General features: G+C 42.3%; 2 protein-coding genes and 1 non-coding gene across 7 annotated transcripts; all 3 read left to right on the top strand.

The window, feature by feature from the left end:
• The first annotated feature begins 781 nt into the window (after positions 1-781).
• Positions 782-7,628, top strand: PUS1 (pseudouridine synthase 1). 2 transcript variants are annotated; one of them, XM_061466129.1, is made up of 6 exons: positions 782-872; positions 1,329-1,553; positions 2,996-3,133; positions 3,822-3,924; positions 4,190-4,887; positions 7,213-7,628. In XM_061466129.1, the coding sequence occupies exons 2-6, from the start codon at positions 1,335-1,337 to the stop codon at positions 7,261-7,263; spliced, it is 1,209 nt and encodes a 402-aa protein (XP_061322113.1). In that variant the 5' UTR covers positions 782-872; positions 1,329-1,334; the 3' UTR covers positions 7,264-7,628. The 2 variants fall into 2 exon arrangements, with proteins under 2 accessions (XP_061322113.1, XP_061322112.1); XM_061466128.1 differs by lacking the exon at positions 782-872 and adding an exon at positions 968-1,064.
• Positions 7,629-12,298: 4,670 nt separating this feature from the next.
• LOC133275867 (E1A-binding protein p400-like) lies at positions 12,299-21,071 on the top strand. 4 transcript variants are annotated; one of them, XM_061466124.1, is made up of 5 exons: positions 12,299-14,214; positions 15,001-15,187; positions 16,208-16,356; positions 19,806-19,987; positions 20,707-21,071. In XM_061466124.1, the coding sequence occupies exons 1-5, from the start codon at positions 14,081-14,083 to the stop codon at positions 20,739-20,741; spliced, it is 687 nt and encodes a 228-aa protein (XP_061322108.1). In that variant the 5' UTR covers positions 12,299-14,080; the 3' UTR covers positions 20,742-21,071. The 4 variants fall into 4 exon arrangements, 3 of the variants coding, with proteins under 3 accessions (XP_061322108.1, XP_061322111.1, XP_061322109.1); XM_061466127.1 differs by having other exon boundaries at positions 12,307-12,776; XR_009745707.1 differs by lacking the exons at positions 19,806-19,987; positions 20,707-21,071 and adding exons at positions 16,915-17,088; positions 18,103-18,913 and having other exon boundaries at positions 12,312-14,214.
• Positions 17,466-17,605, top strand: LOC133276075 (small nucleolar RNA SNORA49). The gene has a single exon (XR_009745769.1). It is a non-coding gene; the product is annotated as a small nucleolar RNA SNORA49 (small nucleolar RNA).
• Positions 21,072-21,394: the final 323 nt, after the last annotated feature.

Here is a 21,394-nt window from a genome sequence, read left to right as displayed (position 1 = left end):
CAGCGTGTGCTGGGGCACGTTGAGAGCAGAGCTGGTGCTGCCTGTTTTGAAGCCCCTTTGCTGCTCCTGAATACGTAAGGGGCTGGGATACCAAAGCTTTTCCCCCCATGGGATACCCATGCGAGTCTTTCTCCTGCCCCACCACTGTTCTTCCACTCCAGCTGGAGCCTCCTTCCCTTCCTCACGTTGGGAAAGCGGTCAGGAATCACGGCGGGGAGGGAGCAGGAAGCCATGGCGGTGGTTAATGGACAGACGGGCACAGCACAGGCTTCACTTCCCAAGGAAACGAGGCAAAGCCGCAGCCGCCCTGGCTGCAGCGATAGGACCGTGCCTTCCCGCTCCCCTTGGAGCAGCGCTGTGACAGCACATCTTCTATCACCTCTCTGAACACGGCGCCGCCGGAGCCGGCTCCCCCCCGCCCCGTCCCGCTGCAGGAATAACTCGGAGGTGCCGGTTCAAACGGACGTGCTGCACCGCTTCCCCTTGTTGCACAAGTAACCGCGTGTCTGACAGCGTGGCCTGGCTGGGGACCTCATCCCGGCGGGACAACGAAACCGTGGGTGCCTGTGCTGGATGCGGACACCGGCTGCGTGGGGAAGGGTGAGCAGGGAGCCTCCATGGAGGGGATGCGGAGCTCCCAAGGACAGGGCTGTGTGCCGTGGCTGTTCCCTCCCTGTGCTGCCGGCAGGGCTGGTTTCCTCGCGTGGCTTTGTGCCCTTACACCGCTCATGTTTACCGCAGCGTCGCCGTTCAACCGCAGAGCCACGAGGAACACCGAGAACCGCACCGCGCTGTCCCTGCGCGGCCGCCGTAACGCTCACGCGGTTCTCCCACGCCGCGCCTGCGCAGCGCCGTCGCTCCGCAGCGGCCCTGTAAGTGGCGGCTTCGGCGGCGGGAAGCGTGCGGCCGGGGTTGGGGTTGAGGCCGCGGCTTCTCCCACCCGTGGCCCGGGCTGCGCTCGGGGGGCGATGCTGCGGCTGCGCTGGGGGCTGGCGGCTCTGAGCTGCGGCCTCGCGGCCCCGGGGAGCGCGGCGTGCGGAGGGCCCTGCCGCCGGCTGCGCTGCGTGCGTACCGCCGGGCCCTCAGCTAGGGACCGCGGGGAGGCCGGGTGGGCAGCGGGGGAGCCGCCTCGGCTCGGGCCTTTATGGCCCCGCTGGTGCTCTCGGGCTGTGGGCAGCGCCGGCTCAGCCCCCTCCTCGTTCATGGGGCCTGAGGGGAGAGGGCAACGAGTGCCCGTCTTGCCTCCGGCTTCTTTTAGAGCCCTGCGTCCCCTTTGGAGCTGCCAGCTGTTCCTTGCTGACTCCCCTCTGTTACTGTGTCTCTTGCAGGTCCTTATGATGGCTGAGGATCTGAGAGCAGCGGTTGCCAGCCAGCCGAAGAGGCTGAGCAGCAGCAGTGAGGTAGTGGAGAGGATAGAAGAAAATGGGCATCAGAATAAAAGGTTGAAGAGAGATGCAGATGAGGAAGATGGGGAGGATCAGAATAAAAGGTTACCCAAAAGGAAGATTGTCTTGCTGATGGCATACTCGGGGAAAGGCTACCATGGGATGCAGGTATGTGGTTTGACAAAGTGACGTGATCTGCTTTAGTTTTGAAGTCTGTTAGGTCTGTAACTAGTCACAGTGACCAAGTAGGGAAGCGGCTGTAGCTTGAGAAGCTGGGGCAGGAGCAGTGCACGCCTGGGTTCAAATGTCTCGGTAGTAGCTTGAATGAAAAAAGACAGTGTTACAGCTCAGAGTATTTCAGTCAGCCTTTAGTATAGAGCATCAGCACAAATCTCTCAAAAACTGCTGCAGAGAAGGCTCTTGAGGAGACTGAAAGCACTGTTCTGTCAAACCCCAGTGCTGTCTAGTGATCCCCTTTTCACCAGTGATCCTCTTCTGACCGGTGCTCCAAAGCTTCTGCTTGAAGCTTTGTATTTCAAAGCAGTTGGGTTAAATTTCTAGGTTAGACCTCAGGTTGTCTCACGTGCACATTTTGGATGCCTGACACATGTAACAGAGTTAAATTTGCATCTGTGTTGCCATTTCTTGTACTTTCACAAAGATTATCTGTGCTTGAAAACATTTGAAATTGGCCCTTCTCTGATGCACTCTAATGGTGTGGCTTGTAGCAGTTTAGAAACAGGAAAACTGTTGCAAGACATCTGTGTTTGCATGTGGAATAAAAGGGATGTTGCTTTGTTACAACCCCAGACTCCAGGCCTGCCCTGCAGGGATGGTCTTGTGGCACACAGTACTGGCAGCACCAAGATGATGTTGCTCCATCTGCTGCTCCGCTCAGTGCACTGCAGGCTCCGCAAGCAATTGAGTACCTTAAAAGCTCCACAGGATAATTGATAAGATGCACACAGATGGGGAACGGAGTCTTTCATGCTTATGCAACAACATAGATCTGTTCAACAGCAGTAAGCCTTATGCTTGTGGGCACATCCGTGTAAGTGCCTATTAACTTTACTGCTAATTGAGTGGTATGTGTCGAGGAGGTGTGCTTCACAGCCTTACACGCCAGTGGAGTTGTGCATCTGTTGCTCATCTGTGAGTTGAATGCAAAGTCACTGGAGAATACCATAGTCGTCTGCACAACAGCTCAGGTGAACTGAGCAACAGAACCCAACACCATTTCTACAAGTAGAATTGGCAGAGAATAGGCTGGGAGCAGTAGCTGTTAACTCACAGTTAGTGTTAACTAAAATAGTATTAACTTTTTCATTGGTGCCCTCTCAAGCAATTGAAGGACTCATTAAAATGCTGCAGAAGCATTGCACAATGAAATGGGAAATGATCCTTCACTTGCAATAACAGTAGAAGGTAAATCAGGATGTAGAAGTTTTATTAACACTCTCTGGTACGGTGTAATTAGCTTTGTTAGAGAATGGCAGTGTTTTTAGGGCTGTGAAGGGAAGACTTTCAAAGAATTTACAACAGTGTTCAATTAACAAAGCTTTTCAGTTATCCAGTTATTACTGTTTGTTCTATTTCTTCTTTTTCTCTAGAGAAATGTAGGATCTTCACAGTTCAAGACGATTGAAGATGACTTAGTATCTGCCCTTGTTCAGTCAGGCTGCATCCCAGAAAACCATGGGGAAGACATGAAGAAAATGTCTTTTCAGCGGTGTGCTCGAACAGACAAGGTATGTTGGTTAGGACCTGTGCTCTCAAACTGGTGTACTTCCACCAGTGTTACTGGGGTTGACTGGCAAAGTATTCTCTAGAGTGAGATCCAATAGCAAATACTATTCACAGCGACTGCTGCTTGAAAATTCTCCTTTCATCCACTGCTAAATTCAAGTACAAGCAAGTATTTAGAAAGAGCACATTATTGATTAGATGGTGTTTGTAAAACTGGTGCTTTGTACTGAAGCTTTGTGTTTGCACGTTCAGCTGCTTCAGCCTCTCAACCTGCTGCTGCAGCTTCTCATTGCTGTTGTCTGGTTGATGTGGTGCTTGAGAGTTTAGCTGCATCTTGGTTGTTTTTTAAGCCTGCCACAGTGAGGTTCTGAAGTCTGAACTGGAGTTCAGAGCTGATCTTAAAGTTGGCGCTTTATTTAAGAGCAGTCAAATACAGTGAGATGTCATGGAGAGGAGTGCAATGTTCTGCTAAGGTTACTGAGGTGTGGTATGACTGTACAGCACCAGCAGGTCTTCCAGGAGTGGTGACTTGGATTTCTGCCTGTGGCCTTGCCTTTGCCTTGCTTCAGCCTGAAATGACCAGTCAGGAAAAGGAATAAACTTGTTCTTCAGCTATTTCAATTCTGAAAGTGCTATCCCAGGGGTTCCAAGGCACATAATTGATGTGGTTGTGTTTTATGGTTTTTACAGGGTGTATCTGCAGCTGGACAGATTGTGTCACTAAAGGTCAGGCTAATAGATGACATCTTGGAAAAGATCAATAACCATCTTCCTTCTCACATCAGAATTCTGGGTAAGGATACTGCAATGGGCAGATAAAATGTTTTCAAAGAGGAGCTCTCCTGCAGAAGGTCTCTCTCTTACTATTATAATTTTACTTACAAACAGTTTAGTTTTAATATAGGTATGTATGTTTCTGTAAGCTTGAAATTAGGGCCCAATAAAATAAATTCTTTTGATTGTATCTTATTTAAAAAAATATTCTTGTTGGTAGGAGCAAGATGACAGTCAGGTTGTCACCTACTGATTCAAAAACCTAATGTCACTTTTAAAACAAGGTCTGAAGAGAGTCACTGGGGGATTCAACTCCAAGAACAAGTGTGATGCCAGAACCTACTCCTACATGCTGCCAACGTTTGCCTTTGCCCATAAAGACCATGATGTGCAAGAAGAGGTTTATCGACTGGACAAGGAGACCCTTGAAAGAGTAAATAAACTGCTTGCATGCTACAAAGGAACACACAACTTCCACAACTTCACATCTCAGAAGGGACCCAGGGACCCCAGTGCGAAGCGATACATAATGGAGATGTACTGTGGGGAGCCATTTGTGAGGGAAAACATAGAATTTGCAGTGATCAAAGTGAAAGGCCAGAGTTTCATGATGCACCAAATAAGGAAGATGATTGGGCTGGTGATAGCTATTGTGAAAGGCTATGCTGCGGAGTCTATCATTGAGCGCAGCTGGGGAGAGGAGAAAGTTGATGTCCCCAAAGCCCCAGGACTTGGGCTGGTCTTGGAAAGAGTACACTTTGAAAAATACAACAGACGGTTTGGAAATGATGGGCTGCATGAGCCACTGGAGTGGACAGAGGAGGAGGAGAAGATTGCTGTTTTCAAAGAGCAGTATATCTATCCTACCATTATCAACACAGAAAGGGAGGAGAAATCCATGGCAAACTGGCTAAACACCCTCTCCATTCATGACTTCAACTCTTCCGCTGTTGAGACGCAAGCTAACAACAAAACCTCAAAGGTAATGATTGAAGCCATTATTTTAGCAAATGGAAGCTGTCAAGTTGAAGTGGCTCTTCCCTTAGCAACATTTTTGTTTTCCATTAATATGCCATGGAAGATGACAGTCATCTGGAGTATGAAATGTGTGTTATCTTCTCTGTGCACTTGATGATAGTGGAATGAACTATACAAGTGTTATTTTGTGCAGGGGCAGTTGAAGGAGGGAGGAAGGGATGCTCTAAAGCACAGGCCAAATTGCAAAATCTTGAACTGGCAACAGAAATTGTAGACACATTACCAGCCTTTGTGAAGCTGTCTGAGAGATTGGTTTTCAGGTTGACAATTTCCCTTCAAATATCTGCTGGCTTTTTGTATTCTCTGATGTGGGGCTGATTCTCTCTTTGTGTAATGCCCTGTTCACTCACTAAGGTTTGGAACCAGTGGGAAATCTAGGACCAGGTTTTCTAGGTAAATCTGCCATGAGTTCAAAATGGGTCATCAGAACAACTACTGAGTAAAATGGGACAACAGGGACTGCTGTCAGCTGGATGTTGCAATAAAATAAAGAGTACATCTTTTTAATTAAGAAAAAAAAAGTCAATTTAAGCGTATGGGGGGTGTTAAATATTTGTTTTTTCTGGTTGCCTCACCAAAAAAAAAGACTGGAAAGATGTTTGGGGCATGTTAGGAGTAGGTTGAAAACCGCATGAGGAATCTTGAGTCAAGCTCTTAAGTATTGCTTTAAATTGACAACTATTGGAGTGACTGAAAACAGTGCTTGATTGGACAAGTCCCTTGTCAATCTGATCTAACTTTGAAGCAAGCCCTGCTTGAGTGTGGGGTTGGACTTGATGACCTAAAGATACCTTACAGTTCTGTATGTAATTAAGATTTTCTTGGCCAGAGGATTGGCAAGTCCTTGAAGGACAAATAATGGGCAGGGCTAAAATGTCTGTATAGTGCAACTCAGAAGAAAATAATGGCCTTTCTTCAGTTAATGGAATCCTTAATTATCTTTATTTTGTGTAGATAATGAACCTGCCCTGAAGAACATCCAGTTTAATCTTGTCTGCCATTTTTTGTTTGAGTATGGAAAAGAGTTTCAGTATATTAAACCAAAATTTACAGCCTTGTTAAGCAGTACAAGCAAGATACCAGAAATTTCTCAGGGTTATTTCTGTACTTGGGGTAATTGTTCTTCTGAAGTATAGTGCTGTACGGGGGCATGTGTGACAGGAGGTTATGACAAATGCCACATTAGTTTGGTTAAATGGGACCCAAAGAAACCATGTGGTGTGGAGAGTCTTTACTTGGCTCAGGGGTCATGATGATAATGTCGACAGGATTTACTGCTGCCGGGTTCCAAATCACCGATGTATTGCTGGCAGGAGGCAGGTCTGCTTCTTTAGATAAACTTGAGCAAATACAGTTTTGGCGTCGTAGTTAGCTGTCTGGAGGAGGATAAATTAAGGGATGATACGGCAGACTTCTTTGAGATCTTGCAGACTGCTTGCACTTCAGTGAGCTGTGCTTGCTGTTACAAAGGCAACTGTCTAGGTCCTGCAGAATTTCTTTTGTAGTAGGATATTAAACTGTCAATGCTAAATTTGTGGGATTTGGAGGTTTTATATGTTTTCAGCAAGCAGTGGTGAGGCAAAAAGGAACAACTAGAGACATATTGTCATGTTAGCCTTTCTTTATGAAATCCTTTGATGCCAATCATAGCAGTCAAAATACTTGCTTCATAAAATTGTGTCACCCTCCCAAGTTCATTGACTTACAAAGGAGTGGCTCCCTGTTAAGAACTCAGACTTCAGTTTCCTTTTAAGTTGCAAACACTTGTAGTATTTCCCTAATACTACTTTGTACAACTGACTTCATTTTTACACAAGTCTTAGTGAGCCCTTGTATCTCTAATACAGTTTGGACATAAAGTCTCTGCAGCAGGCAAACAAAATGTAACAAATGGCTTTTGAGGGATTTGCATGAAACAAAGCACTTTGTTAACTTGTCTCACCTGCATTTATTTTAAACATTAGCATTAGTGCTATTATCCCCCAGGTCAGTTTCCCACATACAGCACACTAATTGTGTAGTTGTAAATACAAATGAGAAGAAATTTCTTCTGATGGTGAGTGTAATCCAACACAAAAGTTTTTTGCTACAAGAAACATCATTTACCATCACAGAATTTTGTTACAATAGATAAGTCTAAGATACAAAGCTGGGATCCAGACCCATTTTCTTACACTTTTGGAGAAGCGTAAAGTCAGTGTCTCTGGCTGAGGTCAGTCTCTAGATGTATATGGAATACTGATAAACCATTTTCCATTTTACTTTACAGAACAGCAGCGATCTTGATGGCAGTGATGGTTCTGATGGTGATTCTGACTGAGCCAATAAGTTGCTGAATGTGGGACCCTTGCTGCTTGCAGCTCCCTGTGTCTACAAAGAAGTGGCCTTTCTAAATCCAAGAATCCAGTCAAGCAGGGGTTTGTGTGCTTGCAGATGAGAACCGGATGCCCCAGGGAAACCGGGTGGGGAAGACAGTACAGTAGGAAAAATAAAAGAAGCTTTTTATACCACTGACTGATACACTTGAAAATAGTATAAAGAGAAAGCAGCATTCTAAAGGAGTCTTGTACTGCAGGATATCTTAACTGCTGTTTGAATAATGTTTTTATTATATGTTTACCTGGAAGATAGTATTTTAAATATGTATAATCTCTACATAAAGATGGGGCAAATGATTTTAAAATACTCTTTTTTTATTGTTATTATTACGATGTTATGACTCCATGAACTTTTGCTTATTTTTTATTACTTTCTTTACCTTTACTCTCTAAACATCCTTAAGCTTTTATTTTCCATGTCTTCCATGACTTTCCGGTGGAATAACATGCACGGTTAGAAACTCATTATCATGTTGTCTGCTGCGAGTTCTGTTAGGATTGAAACAAGCTTTCTGCATCCTCTAAAGCTTTGCAAGTCTGAAAGAAATGATTCCTTAGTGACGGATCTTAATTTCAGAAGATGGATTGAACCATGTATTTCAATATGAGACCTTGCCTTTGGGAGTATTGCCCATGTGCTTGGGCAAACTCAAGAATATAGATCCACAGCTGTGTGTTTCCACAGGTGTGGATCCACACCTATAGTTGAGAAGAGATGGTGTATGTTAAGACTGCAATTCAGAGCGTGCAGCCATGGATGTTCTAGTGTTGCCTGTGGTGGATCACTAAATGTGTTGCTGCTGGTTTAGTATTTCTGGTTTTAGTGGAAACTATCCAGTCATCTGCTAGACTTGGGGTTGAATCAACTTGGTATGCGTGAAAGGAATGGTGCTGCCTGCATTCATTCTCTGTGCGTGAACTCTTAATTCCTATCAAGCTGCTCAGAATGTGTGCAATAATATGGGAAACTCTGTCTTCCTTTGGGAATGAGGTGTAATTTTCTGTGGTTTGGGGTTCTGTGTACTATGGAGTTCTTGCTTTCCTGTCCCCACTGTGGTTTCACTTGTGGGTCATGTTTCCAGCTCTCTGTGGAGGTAGTAGAAGAAAAAACAAGTTAAGGCAGCAGCCCTCCTGCCCTGCCTGCCTATAGAACACTTTTGGAAGGGATGGAACAAGACTCCCTAAGCATTTGGGTATTACTACAAGCACTTGATACACTTCCCGAGCTGGGTCTGTATAGTTACTGAAAATGAGTGGTCGTTCAGTGGTTCCTGCCCAAAGCCTCTAATTTTATGTCTTATTCTGGAATTTGTTTTGACCTGCCAGGGCACAGGTGACCTTTGAAAAGGAATTCAGTTGTTTGTTTTATCTGGGTTTTAATCAGAGCTTTTTATTTTATCTTTAAGGCCTACCTCTATTTTATAAGAGCAGTGTGTAAAAGTGTTCTGGAGAGGGACTCTACCTAGATTTTCATCTCTGCCCCATGCTGCTTCATACCATTGACCTAATCTCGCATTAGTCTTCTATCCAAAACTCTTTGTATCCCTTTCAATCTAACAAACACCCCTGCCCTTATTTGCTTATAATAAAGGGCCCCAAACGGACATGTATCTCAGATCTCAGATCTTCTATTTATAGCCTTTGGAGAAAACAAACTAGTAATAATAATTAAAAAGGGTATTTCTTACCTCTTGGTATGTGCTGGTTTATTTCAAGGGGATTGTTTGGTATTTCAACTCCAGTTTTGGACCAGGAGCTCCATAAAATACTTGACCACCACCACTATACAGAAGTGGTCTAAATTCTAAAGGGGACCCTTTGAAAGCTCTCGGCATGGGCAGCGTTCAGGGGCAGAGAGCAGCCGGAGCGCTGTGGTGGGCAGAGGCCTGAAGGGCTCGGGTGCCTCCCGCACAGCCCCTCTCAGGGGCTTGCACACGGACCTGCCCCGCGTGTGGCTGTGGGATGCGGCTTGTGAGCTTCATGGGGGGAGAGGAAACGGATTCCCGCAGGGACACGGGGATCCTCCGCCACTGCCCCGGTCCCACTTGACCGCGCCATGCGGAACGAACCCGCTCCGCGCATGCGCCCAGCGCGGCGCCGCACCCCTGTGCGGGTGGGATGTCCCCCCTCAGGTGAGGCGGGGATGGCTCCGCTGAGCGCGGCGGGGCCGCGGCCGTGAGGGGGCGCTGCGGTGGCGGGGCCAGGCGAGTTGAGGGGCGGGTAACGGCACCGCAGGAGCGGCCGCAGGCGGGGCCTGGGTGCGTGCTGAGGCGCGAACGGGACCCCGAGCGGGGCTACGGGCATGGTCCGGGGGCCCGGTGAGTGCCGAGGCGGTCACTAAACTGCATCCTCCCCGCTGGGCACCGCAGCCCCCGTGGCGGCGGCAGGGTCAGCACGGAGCCTGTCAGGACGCTCCTGACCGGAAGGCTGCAGGGAGCGGGTCTGCGGCGCCGAGCAGAGGGTCGGTACCGAATTGTCCCTGTACATCCCGATAACTTTATCTTCGCGCTGGAGCTTCTTCGCAGCCTGGCCTGGCGGTACAGCGTTCTCAAGGCAGCGTTTAAACCCTGCCTGGGTTTATATTAATTACAAGTATAATGTGTTAATACATGGCTGTAATGTACTTACAAATCATGCTGCCCCTCAAACGACAGTGTTTCAGGAAATGAGAGGTCAGGGAACTGCTTTAGTGATGCCAGGCATCACTCCGTTGTTCCAGCTTCCATCATCTCCAGAGTATGGCTGCGTGCGAGGGGACTGTCCTCCCTCAGTCTCAACACCATGCCTCTATGGGCTGGAGAAAGCCTGAAGCATTTGTTGACTGTCCCTTCGAAGTACCTATGTACCCAGCCAAGACTCACTATGTGCTGCAGGAATCCTCTGTCTCCGACTGATAGAAGCAAAGTAACTGGATAAATCTACTGGAATGGTAAAGGATTCAAGTGGTTAAACCGAGTTAAAAGGTTAATAACCATTGAGATGGGCTCTCTTTCTAAAAAGTTGGGCAAAAAGCAATTCTGGGAGCATAAAAACAGTTTCATAGCAAAATAAAGAGTGAATTCAAAGGTAAATGTGAATAGAGCTTTGGAAGTGGTAGACTGATGCATTATTGTATTGATAACAACTACTTTATTTAGTTAACTTTATTTTAGTTCCAAAATAGTACTTCATGTAGAGACTCATAATTAGCCTTGATAACAGCTTTAAAAAAGTTGTCACAACCTTTAAAGTAATGCTGGTACATCTAGTACTTACATTACTCATTTGTGATAGAATATGTATAATTAAATGTAAGTTTTAAGCTTTGTAATTAAAGATAATTGCTTTAATAAGCTTTTCTGTAAGTGTAGCATTATATCTAATAGCAATTATTACATCATTTAAAAACTCTGTGGAGAATATATTAGAAAGCACTGAAGAAATATATTAGTGAGCACTGCACATCTTGTTTTCACGCACTGGGCTTAAGTTTGCACCCTCTGTACCTAATTTGTTGTTTAATTAATGTTGTTGCATGAAACCTTTCCTTTTTGGTCATTTGATGCCCTGATGAAGGTTGGTTGCCCTGCTGGCACCTCTCTGGAGGATGTTGTTAGAAATAATCTTTGTGTTGTTAAATTAAAGAGCTGGTAAGTACATTCTAGACAGTTGGCATGCTGATTGATTTGCATCTTTATAGCTTTTAGGTGTGCAGTTTTACTGTGGTATGGTAGAAAGTTGATTTGACCAGCTATGTAACAGTCTGTATTGCCAATTTCTTTGGTTCTTTTTGATATTCTACTATTTTAATTACTGAAATCATAATTGTTAGAAGTTTCTCTATAGGTGGGATGACTTCTGTTCCTCAAGTGGCTCAACAGATTAGCCAGGAGCAAAATCAACAGCAAAATGGGCCAAACTTGTCAAGTTTGCATAATTCCTTACCTGTTCTGCAGAGTGGGAGCCCAGCTTTTCTTCAGCAGGTACAACGAGCAGGCTGTGACTTTGGTACCGACTCCAGCTCCTGTAAAAAAAACAAGTATCAGGTTTGCATATTATTGTGTACGTGGCTTTGAACATCTGTTTTTTATGAGTTGTCATTGCTGTTGTTGTCTATTCTGTACCATTAAATAGTCTGTCTGAATACTGGGAAGAGAGTATCCTCAGAAACAGTAACACCTGTCTCATTAAGAAAGTCTAGACAAGATTAATTTTTTGGCACTTCTGCTAGTTTCCCTTGAAATTTTACTTCTGTGAACATCTCTGTTCATTTATGTCATTTGCTCAGCTCACGTAGTGAATGTTATCTGGAGGTAAATATAGCTTCATGAATAATTTCAGGCCTTATATGTCATGAAGGAGAGTGCTTCGCTAATCCTAGCTGGTGCAGCTGGCTCACTGCAGACATTTGAGTTTTGATGTGAGGTATTCTCAGGCAGCTCTCGCTTGTTATCTGATGACTTCTATTCATGGTCAGTTTTGTACACGCTATGTTTTTCTTCGAGTGCTCTGCATTGTAGCCCTACTTGAGGTCTGACTTGCTATTGAAGAATTGTTTAGTAATTCATAGCTATATTTGAAGCTGAATATGTTCATATTTGTCATTTCCTTCTGCTGTTCCCCCCCACCCCTCTGTCCGTTTTAGGTGGTAGCTTTAAAACCGCAAGTAGAGTTAGAAGAAAGGAAGAAGACAGCATGAAACTCACAGAACCAGGTAATAAGGACTTGACCAGGTCAAAACCAGGTAATAAGGACTTTGACCTTTTTTTAACTTTTGCATACTGGTAGTATAAGCCTACCAAAATGAATATTTAGGAGCTATTATTTCAATCTTAGTTTTTAGTCATAAATATCTCCTTTCTCTAGCTTGCTAACTTCCTGTAGCTTACTAAAGCTTTTATAAAGACTTTTTGTTGCTGAGCTCTTGTTTGTATCTGGGTTAGTTTTACGTCCCTTGTGAGCCACGAATGAGACTGAATTCATGTGTGCACCTGCAGATTGCCCTCTTTATGTAGGTTTTTGCCCTTTTTACTGTAAGATTTTACAAACTTACAATATTCTTTAGGGTAGAATTCTTATGTTCTTTAGATGCTGAATTAACTGTAGATAGCATCAAGTCTGTGAATGAATGATTCGTCTTGGATATGGCAGCACTATGATTTTTATTGTTTTGTGCAGAAATAAGAGACTGATTAAGAAAGAGAACCTTCAGAAGGAAGTGGTACTTCCAGAACTTCTCACATTTACTATAGAGAAATATGTGCCAGATTTAGCAGATGCTGCTGCTGCTGCAGAAGTGCTGTTACCCAGAAGCAGTGCTCAAATCATACCAGTCTTAGAGTCTATGAAAGTCTGGGCTGGAGTAGTTGGTAAAGCCGTATAAGATAAATCTCAATGGCATGCTGGCTGATGAACCTGGACTTGGAAAAACAGTGCAAGTTGTTGCTTTTTTTTGCACACCCGGCATATAATGAAGGTATGAAATATTATAGCTCTTTTGTTTTATAAATCTGTATTTTTAACAGTTCATTGGTTGAATGCATTTTCTGTAACAGGAGAAAAAATAATTGCTTTTAATATGTATAGTTTAAAGAAATGTATCTGGAATAAATCTTGTAAAAAAATATGCAATTCCTTTCATTGTTAGTGCATGTTGTCGAGATACACACATTTGCCTTTTATTGTAACTCTGAAGTGTTATGCAGTCATTTCCTATCATGCTGTACCTTTTATCTCCGTAGGTAACTGGGGTTCTGTTCTTGTTGTTTCACAAAACTTGAATGTGCTGAAGTGGGAGATTTGAACTGAAATGCTTGTGTCCTGCTTTGAAAATTCTTCTGCATCTTGGAAACCCATGAGAACTTTTTTGAAGAAGATGGGTATTGTGGAACAATGTACTGGGTAGTGTAACTAGTACACAAGGAAAATATCAGCCTGAGTTATGGTTATACCATTGTGATTAAAAACTTCAGCATAGTCATTTCACAACTTGTTTCTTCTCTCTTTTGTTGTGAGCATACTGGAAAAATGAAGCTATTTTCTTATTTCATAAGTACTGGTTCATAAGCAGAGTTTGGTATTCCCCAATAAAAGTTGCTTTGCTGACCAGCAATTCTCAATCTAATCCTAGAGGAGGAAACAATAATCTCTGCTATTAAAGCCATCAAAGAAAGCCTTTAGGATTTTGTGGTTTTACATTGCAGGAATGGACTAACCCCAAGACCTTCCTCCTGCAAGCAATTCTTTAAAGACTGTGAAGCATTCATGAAAGTACAATGCAGGTACCTAGTTTTAGATGAAAGGCAGAATGGTAACAATCTGACACAGGAGCGCTGGGATGCAATATTCAATCTCCAGAGGTCTGAAGCATTCATTCGAATTTTTCTTATTGCTTTTGTCCATCAGTTACTTTCTGAAACAACTGCAGTGTTTAAAATGACAGGGTTTAATTTTTTCTTTGCTGTGATCTAATTAAGTTATGAAATAGATCTTAATTATTATTTTAATTATCTGCAGTCATCATTGTTTACTCTTGATGGATATACTTTTGCCTACTGCCTTAAAAGATGTGTGGGCCATTGCCAGTTTCCTGATTTCAGGGATTTCCCAAATCTATCTGGATTTTATGGAAGTAGCTTCTGTGGAGGGGAATAAAGATCATTACCAGAGAGTTGCAGTAAGACTACAGAGTACATCTCCCTTGAGGATAGTGTCTTAACTCTAGTATCTTTCTCTGAGGAAATAAAACTAGGAAATCATTGCATTCTATTATTTTGGGTAATGCAGTCATTCATTTTGCAGAGGTCCAAAATTCACATTGAGAAGCTGTTACCAAGAAAATACTACCACGTGCTTACATGTACTCTTTCTGATCAGCAAAAGTCAATGTATGAAGACATCTTGTCTCAACCAAGGTCCATCTGTTGAGGGTGGTCATTCATCGTTAAAGTTAGGAACTGTTCCAGTTACAATAATAGAGCTTGTTTGCTGACGTGTTGTTTCTAAGTTAGTCATGGGCACTCCTAAAGCCCACATTAAAGCTCATTGGCATAAGCGTAGTGTTGTGCAGGCTAATCATGTTTTACACTAAGTGGCAATTGCATTCAGCATTTTCTTCCTCTTGTGTTTATTTATTTATATCAAGTGATTTTACAAGGTAAAAAGAAACATAAATAGCCCATAATCTTCAATTACTATATATGGGACAAAGTATTTATAACTTGGGCAATTGATCATGCATCACAGGTTTTGTCTAAATTTAGTTCTTCAGTCATTTAGGAACTGCATATCTTAGGTTATATGGTTACATTGCTTTTCTGATATGTCTAGTTTGTATTTCCCAGTGAAATTGGTATTTTAAAGTTATATTTATTCAGGCATTTTGAAAAAAGACCTCAATATTGACAATGTGTTTCATATACTATCTGCTGTAATTTCAGTTTGAAATAGAGTGGCTATTTGAGAAGTGTGAGATTTAAAATCAGAATATATTCTGTAAATTATTAAATGTTTGTGTGAATGTGAGAGAAGCTGGAGGAGTGGAAGACTGCATTTTTAAACATACTTTTCTGTGTTTGATAACTTGGTGTTATCAGATTTATTCAGAAAAACAAAGCGAGTGTGCAGAAATACCTAAGCTCCTAAAAAGCACTGGGTTTTTTAAAAGATAATTTAAATTACATTTTCATTTTAAATAACAGAACTCAAGAATATCTCAGAAGTGGGCACTTTGTCGGCGTCCTCCATGTTCTGACGCAGATGCTCAGGGTGTGTAATCATCCTGATCCGTTAAGTCCTTGGCTTCCAAGTTCTTCCTGTGTATTAGACATGCTGGAGTTTACAATTGCTTCTCTAGTGCTGAATGCATTAGAATGGGATCTTTGGAAGGTGAGTAGGGAAGTAATTCTCTTGTGCTTGAATTGACTGGGAGAGCTGGGGGCTTAGGACATAAAACTTCTTACACATAGTTCAGGTTCCATTTAAATATTTAACTCTGTGTTGCCAATTAATTTATATTCAGAAGCAACTACCAAGATTATGTATAACCATTGACTTTATGGTAGTACTGGATTTAGCAGGTGTGCTGAGAATATGCTATACTTCTCAAAGAAGGTCAGGCTGTTTTGCCACATTTTCTGGTTTTGCAACATTTTCTAGTTTTGCTTTAAGTTCTCAATTAACCTAAACTGATGGGTCTTGAAATCAAGGGACAGATGTAATTCTTACCCTGTCCTGAGGAGTAGTAAGGGCATAGTTAAACTGTGTACAGCTCTGCAGATGAGAGGCTGTGTCAGATTCCACAATTCAGTTTCAACTATAGCCTGTTAAAAGTTACATTGCAAGGGGTTTAATCTGTTTTTTTCTAGTGATTCCAGCCATACTACCTGTTTAAGGAAAACTGGACAAAGCTGCAACAGTAGCATTGTGTGTCCTGGGAACTTCAAATAATTACTCCTTTGAGCCACTTGGGGAAATCATTTGGGGGTGGGTGGACAGGGTAAGTGTCCAAGACTTGTGAAGGAAGTAGTGTTAACGTATCAAAGTGGGAATGGATGAGTCTGGAATGTCAGTTCTACAAAGACAAATACTTTAATCACAAGCATTGAATTAATTGCAGAGCTTGTAACTTGAGGTGCCATCCTGGTTTAGACTCTGGTAACATGAGCATAATGCTCTAATTTCATGGTGTAGGTTGCTGAAACCTTTTAAAGTAATGACAGCTGCTCTCTGCAAAATCACATAACACTTTACAACGTTCTTCCACATTTTGGTTTGATTCTGGCATCAGCTCTGAGCTTTTTAATCATTCTCAGATAATGTAGTACTGTTACCTTTTTTTACTGCAACTGAATGGTTGAATATTTCTTTAGGTTGAGGGGTTGGTTTGTTTGGTTTTTATAACTTAAGCATGCAGACCAGTCTGTCTTTGATGTGATTGGGATTGAACACCAAACTACTTACAAAGCACAAATACTGCTGAAACTGAAGATAACCAGGAAGCTTATTGAAGAGATCTGCTGTTCTCCTTCATCCCCAGTGAAGCTCAAACCAAACAGGTATGCAGCGGTCCAGTGACTGATTTGTTTAAGTAACAGGTGAAAGCAAGTAATATGTATAGACTTCATCTACCAGGTTACTTTTAATTACCTTTAGCCTGTCCTTTATGCTTCCATGCAGATACCTTCTTTATTACTGTTTTTGAGTAGCTAATAGGCCAAGCTGTTAAAAATTAGTTTATTAAAGTTTTGGTTCATTTTATAGAGATCTGTGAGTATTGCTAGCAGTGGCTGTTGCTCCTCTGAATTTGTATGTAGTAACTCCTCCTTATACATACACCCATTAAATGGTTATATGTAAAGGTCTTGAAGAAAAAGGTCTTGAAGTTTAATCTAAAGGAACAGATACTTCCCTACTCCATTAAATGCAGCAGGTAGCAAGGCCTCATTTTCTACAGTTTCCAGATCCCTGACTGGTGCAGCATTTTTACACCTGTTTTTTTTATACCTGCGGATTCAGGTATAAAACCCCTACCACTTGTTATAACTGTGTGAATGTGCTTTTTCTAACTGTTGAATGCTATCTGCAGAACCTACAAGTTCTTATTTCATAAACAGGCAAGATGAAAGCTCTGGCTGCCTTGTTTTGGAAGCTGAAATCAAGAGGACATCGTGTATTGATTTTGATGCAGATGATTCTAGTACTTGATTATACTGGAGCTTTTCTTGAACATCCATTTTCTCACATATGTAAGAGTTAATGAGAGTGGTGCTCACAGTTGGCATCATCTGGTAAGAGGACCTCTTGCTCAAGATAATAGTTAATATATGCTCATAGCAGGAGGGAAAATGGTAAAGGGAAGTTTAATACATTTGCAAAATTAATTTGCATAATTTTATTAGTTATTTAAGCAAATTATGTATGTAGCTGTCACACAAATATGTAATTATATATGAAATATGTCAGTCATATTACTATTTGATGAGGCATCCGGGGTGTTTCCAAGAGGCATGCCACTAGTTGTCCTACATTTATGAGTAATTTGTGTTTGAAATACAGATGCTTTATTTCACAATATTTCACAATTTCATAATTGCTTTGGCTTTCATTATCTGTAGCTATCTACATTGTTAGTACTATAAGTGTAGTTGCTGCTTTTATGTTGGCACTTCCTCAGCCTTACTCCAGGGGCTTTTGCTTTTTTGTAGAGTGCCCTGGCATTGCCTGAGGATAAATTGAAAGCATGTTCATTTCCCTCCCCAGTACGATTTTCAGTACCCTCTGGGGCCTACAATTTGAGCAAACATTAACAATATAGTGAAGTCGTTCTTTTCCTATTTTTTGTTTCAAGTTGCATTGTTATGATTTCTGCCAGATGCAGTAGAAAACATGAAGGAATACTTTGCCTTAAAGCAAAACAAGGCAGCACAATAGAAGGGATTCAATTTAGTCTGTAGACAATAAAAACGACGAAGCACACACAGCATAATAACTCAGTCAGTGTGCATAGTAACTGCAATGGTATTCTCTTGTTTTCCAGTTAGGTAAATGGAAGGAGCCTATTCTCAGTGATATTGGTGTGACATGAGGGGAATGTCGGATTTTTGGTCCTTAGATCTCTTTTCTATCTTAATTATGGTGCTGTTATTTGCAAGCAAAAGGAATTAAAATTCAGTTTAATTAACTTTACTATGCCTGTTAGCCTGTAAAAGGTGTGACTCAGGTCAGTGGCAATGTACCATTGTTAGTATAGTTATTGTGAAATGTACTAATATTTTAAAGTGTACAAATTTTCTTCCTAAAAGGAGTTAAAACCCACAAATATAAAATGGGAATATCAGCATGCCAACGAGGCGCAAAACACTTCAGAAGAAGTGAAAGAGGAACTCTTAACATACACCAGACAAAATACTTATAGCATGGTAACATAAGGGATCTCCAAGTCTTTGCTTTTTGACAGACATAATAACTTTGTCCTGCCACTTAGCTTCAACTGAGAGAAAAGAAGCATTGCCATAGAAGGACAGTTGTTCCTCCACCTTCCCTTTTTGGCCAGATGACTCGAAGAATATTGAAAACAAGACAGAAGAGCAAAGCTCAGAAGACACTCCTCTGGATAAAACAGAAAACGCATTTTGTGAGACCTTTGTTAGCTGTCGTCAAGTCAGCTGCTGACAGTGGTCAACATGATCCTGCATGGCTAACTGCTGAAGACTCGGCGCTGTTCAAAGTAAGATGGTGCTTTGTTTATTTTGACTTCAAAAACTTTTTACTTCAAAGTTTATGACAGCATGGTTAGACCTCAATTAAGGGTTACACATGCCTGTGCACACAAGAAAAGCATTTAATTGAGACGTTACACTGGGGTGATTTCTCTCTGCCTCCTAGGCTGCAAAACAGTTACAGACACTTCCTTGAAACCTTGCTATTGTGTCACCAGCAGAGACAGCAAACTAGGACTTTGTCTGCCATGTCTTTAACACTTGTAACTATGTTTATGGCTTCCCGAAGCAATGTCAAAATTGTTACATAAAAGCACTTGCAGATCCAGGAGGAAAGGTGAGCTTGAGATGTGCATTACATTGTGAAGACCGGGGTTTCTGTTTGTTTTTCTGTTTGTTTTGAGGTTTCTTTCCTCTATTTTAAATTCCTCATTGCTGTTAGTGTTTGGTAACACCACTTCTGTGGTTGTCTCATTTCTTGGTATTTTAGCAATGTCAAAGCAGGCAACCCTGCTATATAATAATTTTTTGTTAGGTCAGAATTTTCTGTCACAATTGTTGGTACAGACAATTAGGAAATAATTCCAGGATGAATCTTTACATGACTTCATGGCCGTGGTTTTTATCTACTGAAATAATTCAAAAGAAGCCTACTGCTGTGGTCCGTCCCCGCCTTTCCATCTGTTTCTGTTGTCGTAGGCATTGCCTGAAATAAAACTGGAGCAACAGCCTAGTCAGAAGCAAGAGGAACAGTGGAGCAAATCCCAACCCAGTGTCAACCACAGGGGGAAACACAGTAGGCAGAGAAATACGTTCCTCACAGCTAAATGAATCTGCAAGCCTGGATTCATGTACACTTATAGCATCTGTTTTGACTTTGGTGAGGCTGTGTGTAGGACTCTCAGCAAATCTGGAGAACTGGGACACTGAGTAATGGGAGCATTTTATTCTAACCGAGCTGAGGTGGTGGAATTTAATGTTACTTAAAAAATAGACTCTTGCTCATGGATATAAGAATACTATTCAAAACTTAATTACAGACAAGCTCTTTCTTAAAGAATCAGGATTTTGGGCTTCATCCCAGAATGGATTTAATGATGCTGAAAAAGGCATTCTATATATAGACCGGAACAAATGTCATTTTATGATACTAATATAATGATACTTTTTCAGTGTGTGTATCTCACTCATTTGAAAGAATTTCTTAAAACTTCACGTCCTCTTTTGTTAACACTTTGGAACACATGTAAATGTTAAGAATACACTGTGTTTGATGACACTTACAGGCCTTGGGACATACAGTATCTCCAGCCATACCTGTTTTACCACAACTGTCCCTGGTCCCAGCACACCCAGAGCCCACAACACCCGGCCTTTTTCTTCAAGCAGCAGCAGTTGACAGAACCAGTTGTAACCGTCGATCCAAGGACAACTGTGCAGATGCGTTTGGTGACTCCACTCATATCAGGTAACCTTTTACTTGTAGTTTTAAATTCACATTTTGCTATTGAAAATTAATTCTTAAATCTTTACTAGTGTTGCTTACTTTAAAATTTACTGAAAATAAGTGAAAATGATGGGGGAATAGTCTTTTACGAAATCCTCTACTCTTTAGAAAATAGTATATCCCCAGATGTTGTATTACTTATGTGCAATTGATTTTAGAATCATAGAATAGTTAGGGTTGGAAAGGACCTTAAGATCATCCAGTTCCAACCCCCCCTGCCGTGGGCAGGGACACCTCACACTAAACCATGTCACCCAAGGCTCTGTCCAATCCGGCCTTGAACACCGCCAGGGATGGAGCATTCACAACTTCCCTAGGCAACCCATTCCAGTGCCTCACCACCCTAATAGGAAAGAATTTCTTCCTTATATCCAATCTAAACTTCCCCTGTTTAAGTTTTAACCCGTTACCCCTTGTCCTGTCACTACAGTCCCTAATGAAGAGTCCCTCCCCAGCATCCTTATAAGCCCCCTTCAGACACTGGAAGGCTGCTATGAGGTCTCCACGCAGCCTTCTCTTCTCCAGGCTGAACAGCCCCAACTTTCTCAACCTATCTTCTACATAGAATTTTAAACACTCTCATCTTTGCATAGTGTCACTTATTTTCCATTTTGTCTTAAGACAGTTTGATCTCTGTACTTTGAGCTTGTAACAAATATTCACCTAAAATTTCATTTTAGATTTATTTACCAGGACTTCCAAGGACCAGTCCTAATCCTCAGACCACAGTAACTTCTTTGGCAGCGATGAACTCAGTGTAGAAGTTACTCTGATGCCCAGCTGCTAGTGTATGTCAAACCCTGGAAAGCAATGCTTGCATACTGCCGGGATTCAGCCCACATCACTTCTTCAGTTGTGGTGTTAAGAACAGCGAGATGCCTGGTTTTAAATGGGAGCTGAGTGTCACTACTGAACAGGTGCAAGTTGTATTTTCTTTATTGCTGAACTATTCTGCAATTGTTGGTTTACGTTTTTTTCAATATTTATTGTAAGTAACAGTAGCACTAAGCTACTTTTTCCCTCCCTTCTGCATTCCTGCCTTTGCACTGTGAGGATTTCCTTGCCTGTGCTCCAGGTGAGCAATCTATTGTTCATCCTTTAGCCAGATTTTCTCTGTGTATTTTTAACACTAAATCTTGCAGAAAAGGGGCAGCGCTATTACCTGCGCGGGCGGCAATTACTCTCTTCCAGTGGTCATTACGCTCCCATATCCGCACTGCAATAAAAGTTAGCTTTCTACCCTTGTCCCCGAGCCTCGTTCCTCCATGTGCTGAGCCCCATTTCCCGCCGAAGCCATACTCTGTCGCGACATAAACCACTGCCGACAGCGGCGCGCGGGTCCGTCAGCACCGCGGCGAGCCGTGCGGC

The sequence above is a fragment of the Pezoporus flaviventris genome, unplaced genomic scaffold (assembly GCF_033815535.1).
Source record: "Pezoporus flaviventris isolate CSIRO_AGI_PZ_B2104156 unplaced genomic scaffold, CSIRO_AGI_Pfla_v1 ptg000041l, whole genome shotgun sequence".
Classification (NCBI taxonomy): Eukaryota; Metazoa; Chordata; class Aves; order Psittaciformes; family Psittacidae; genus Pezoporus; species Pezoporus flaviventris.
This window is presented reverse-complemented; position numbering and strand designations above follow the sequence as displayed.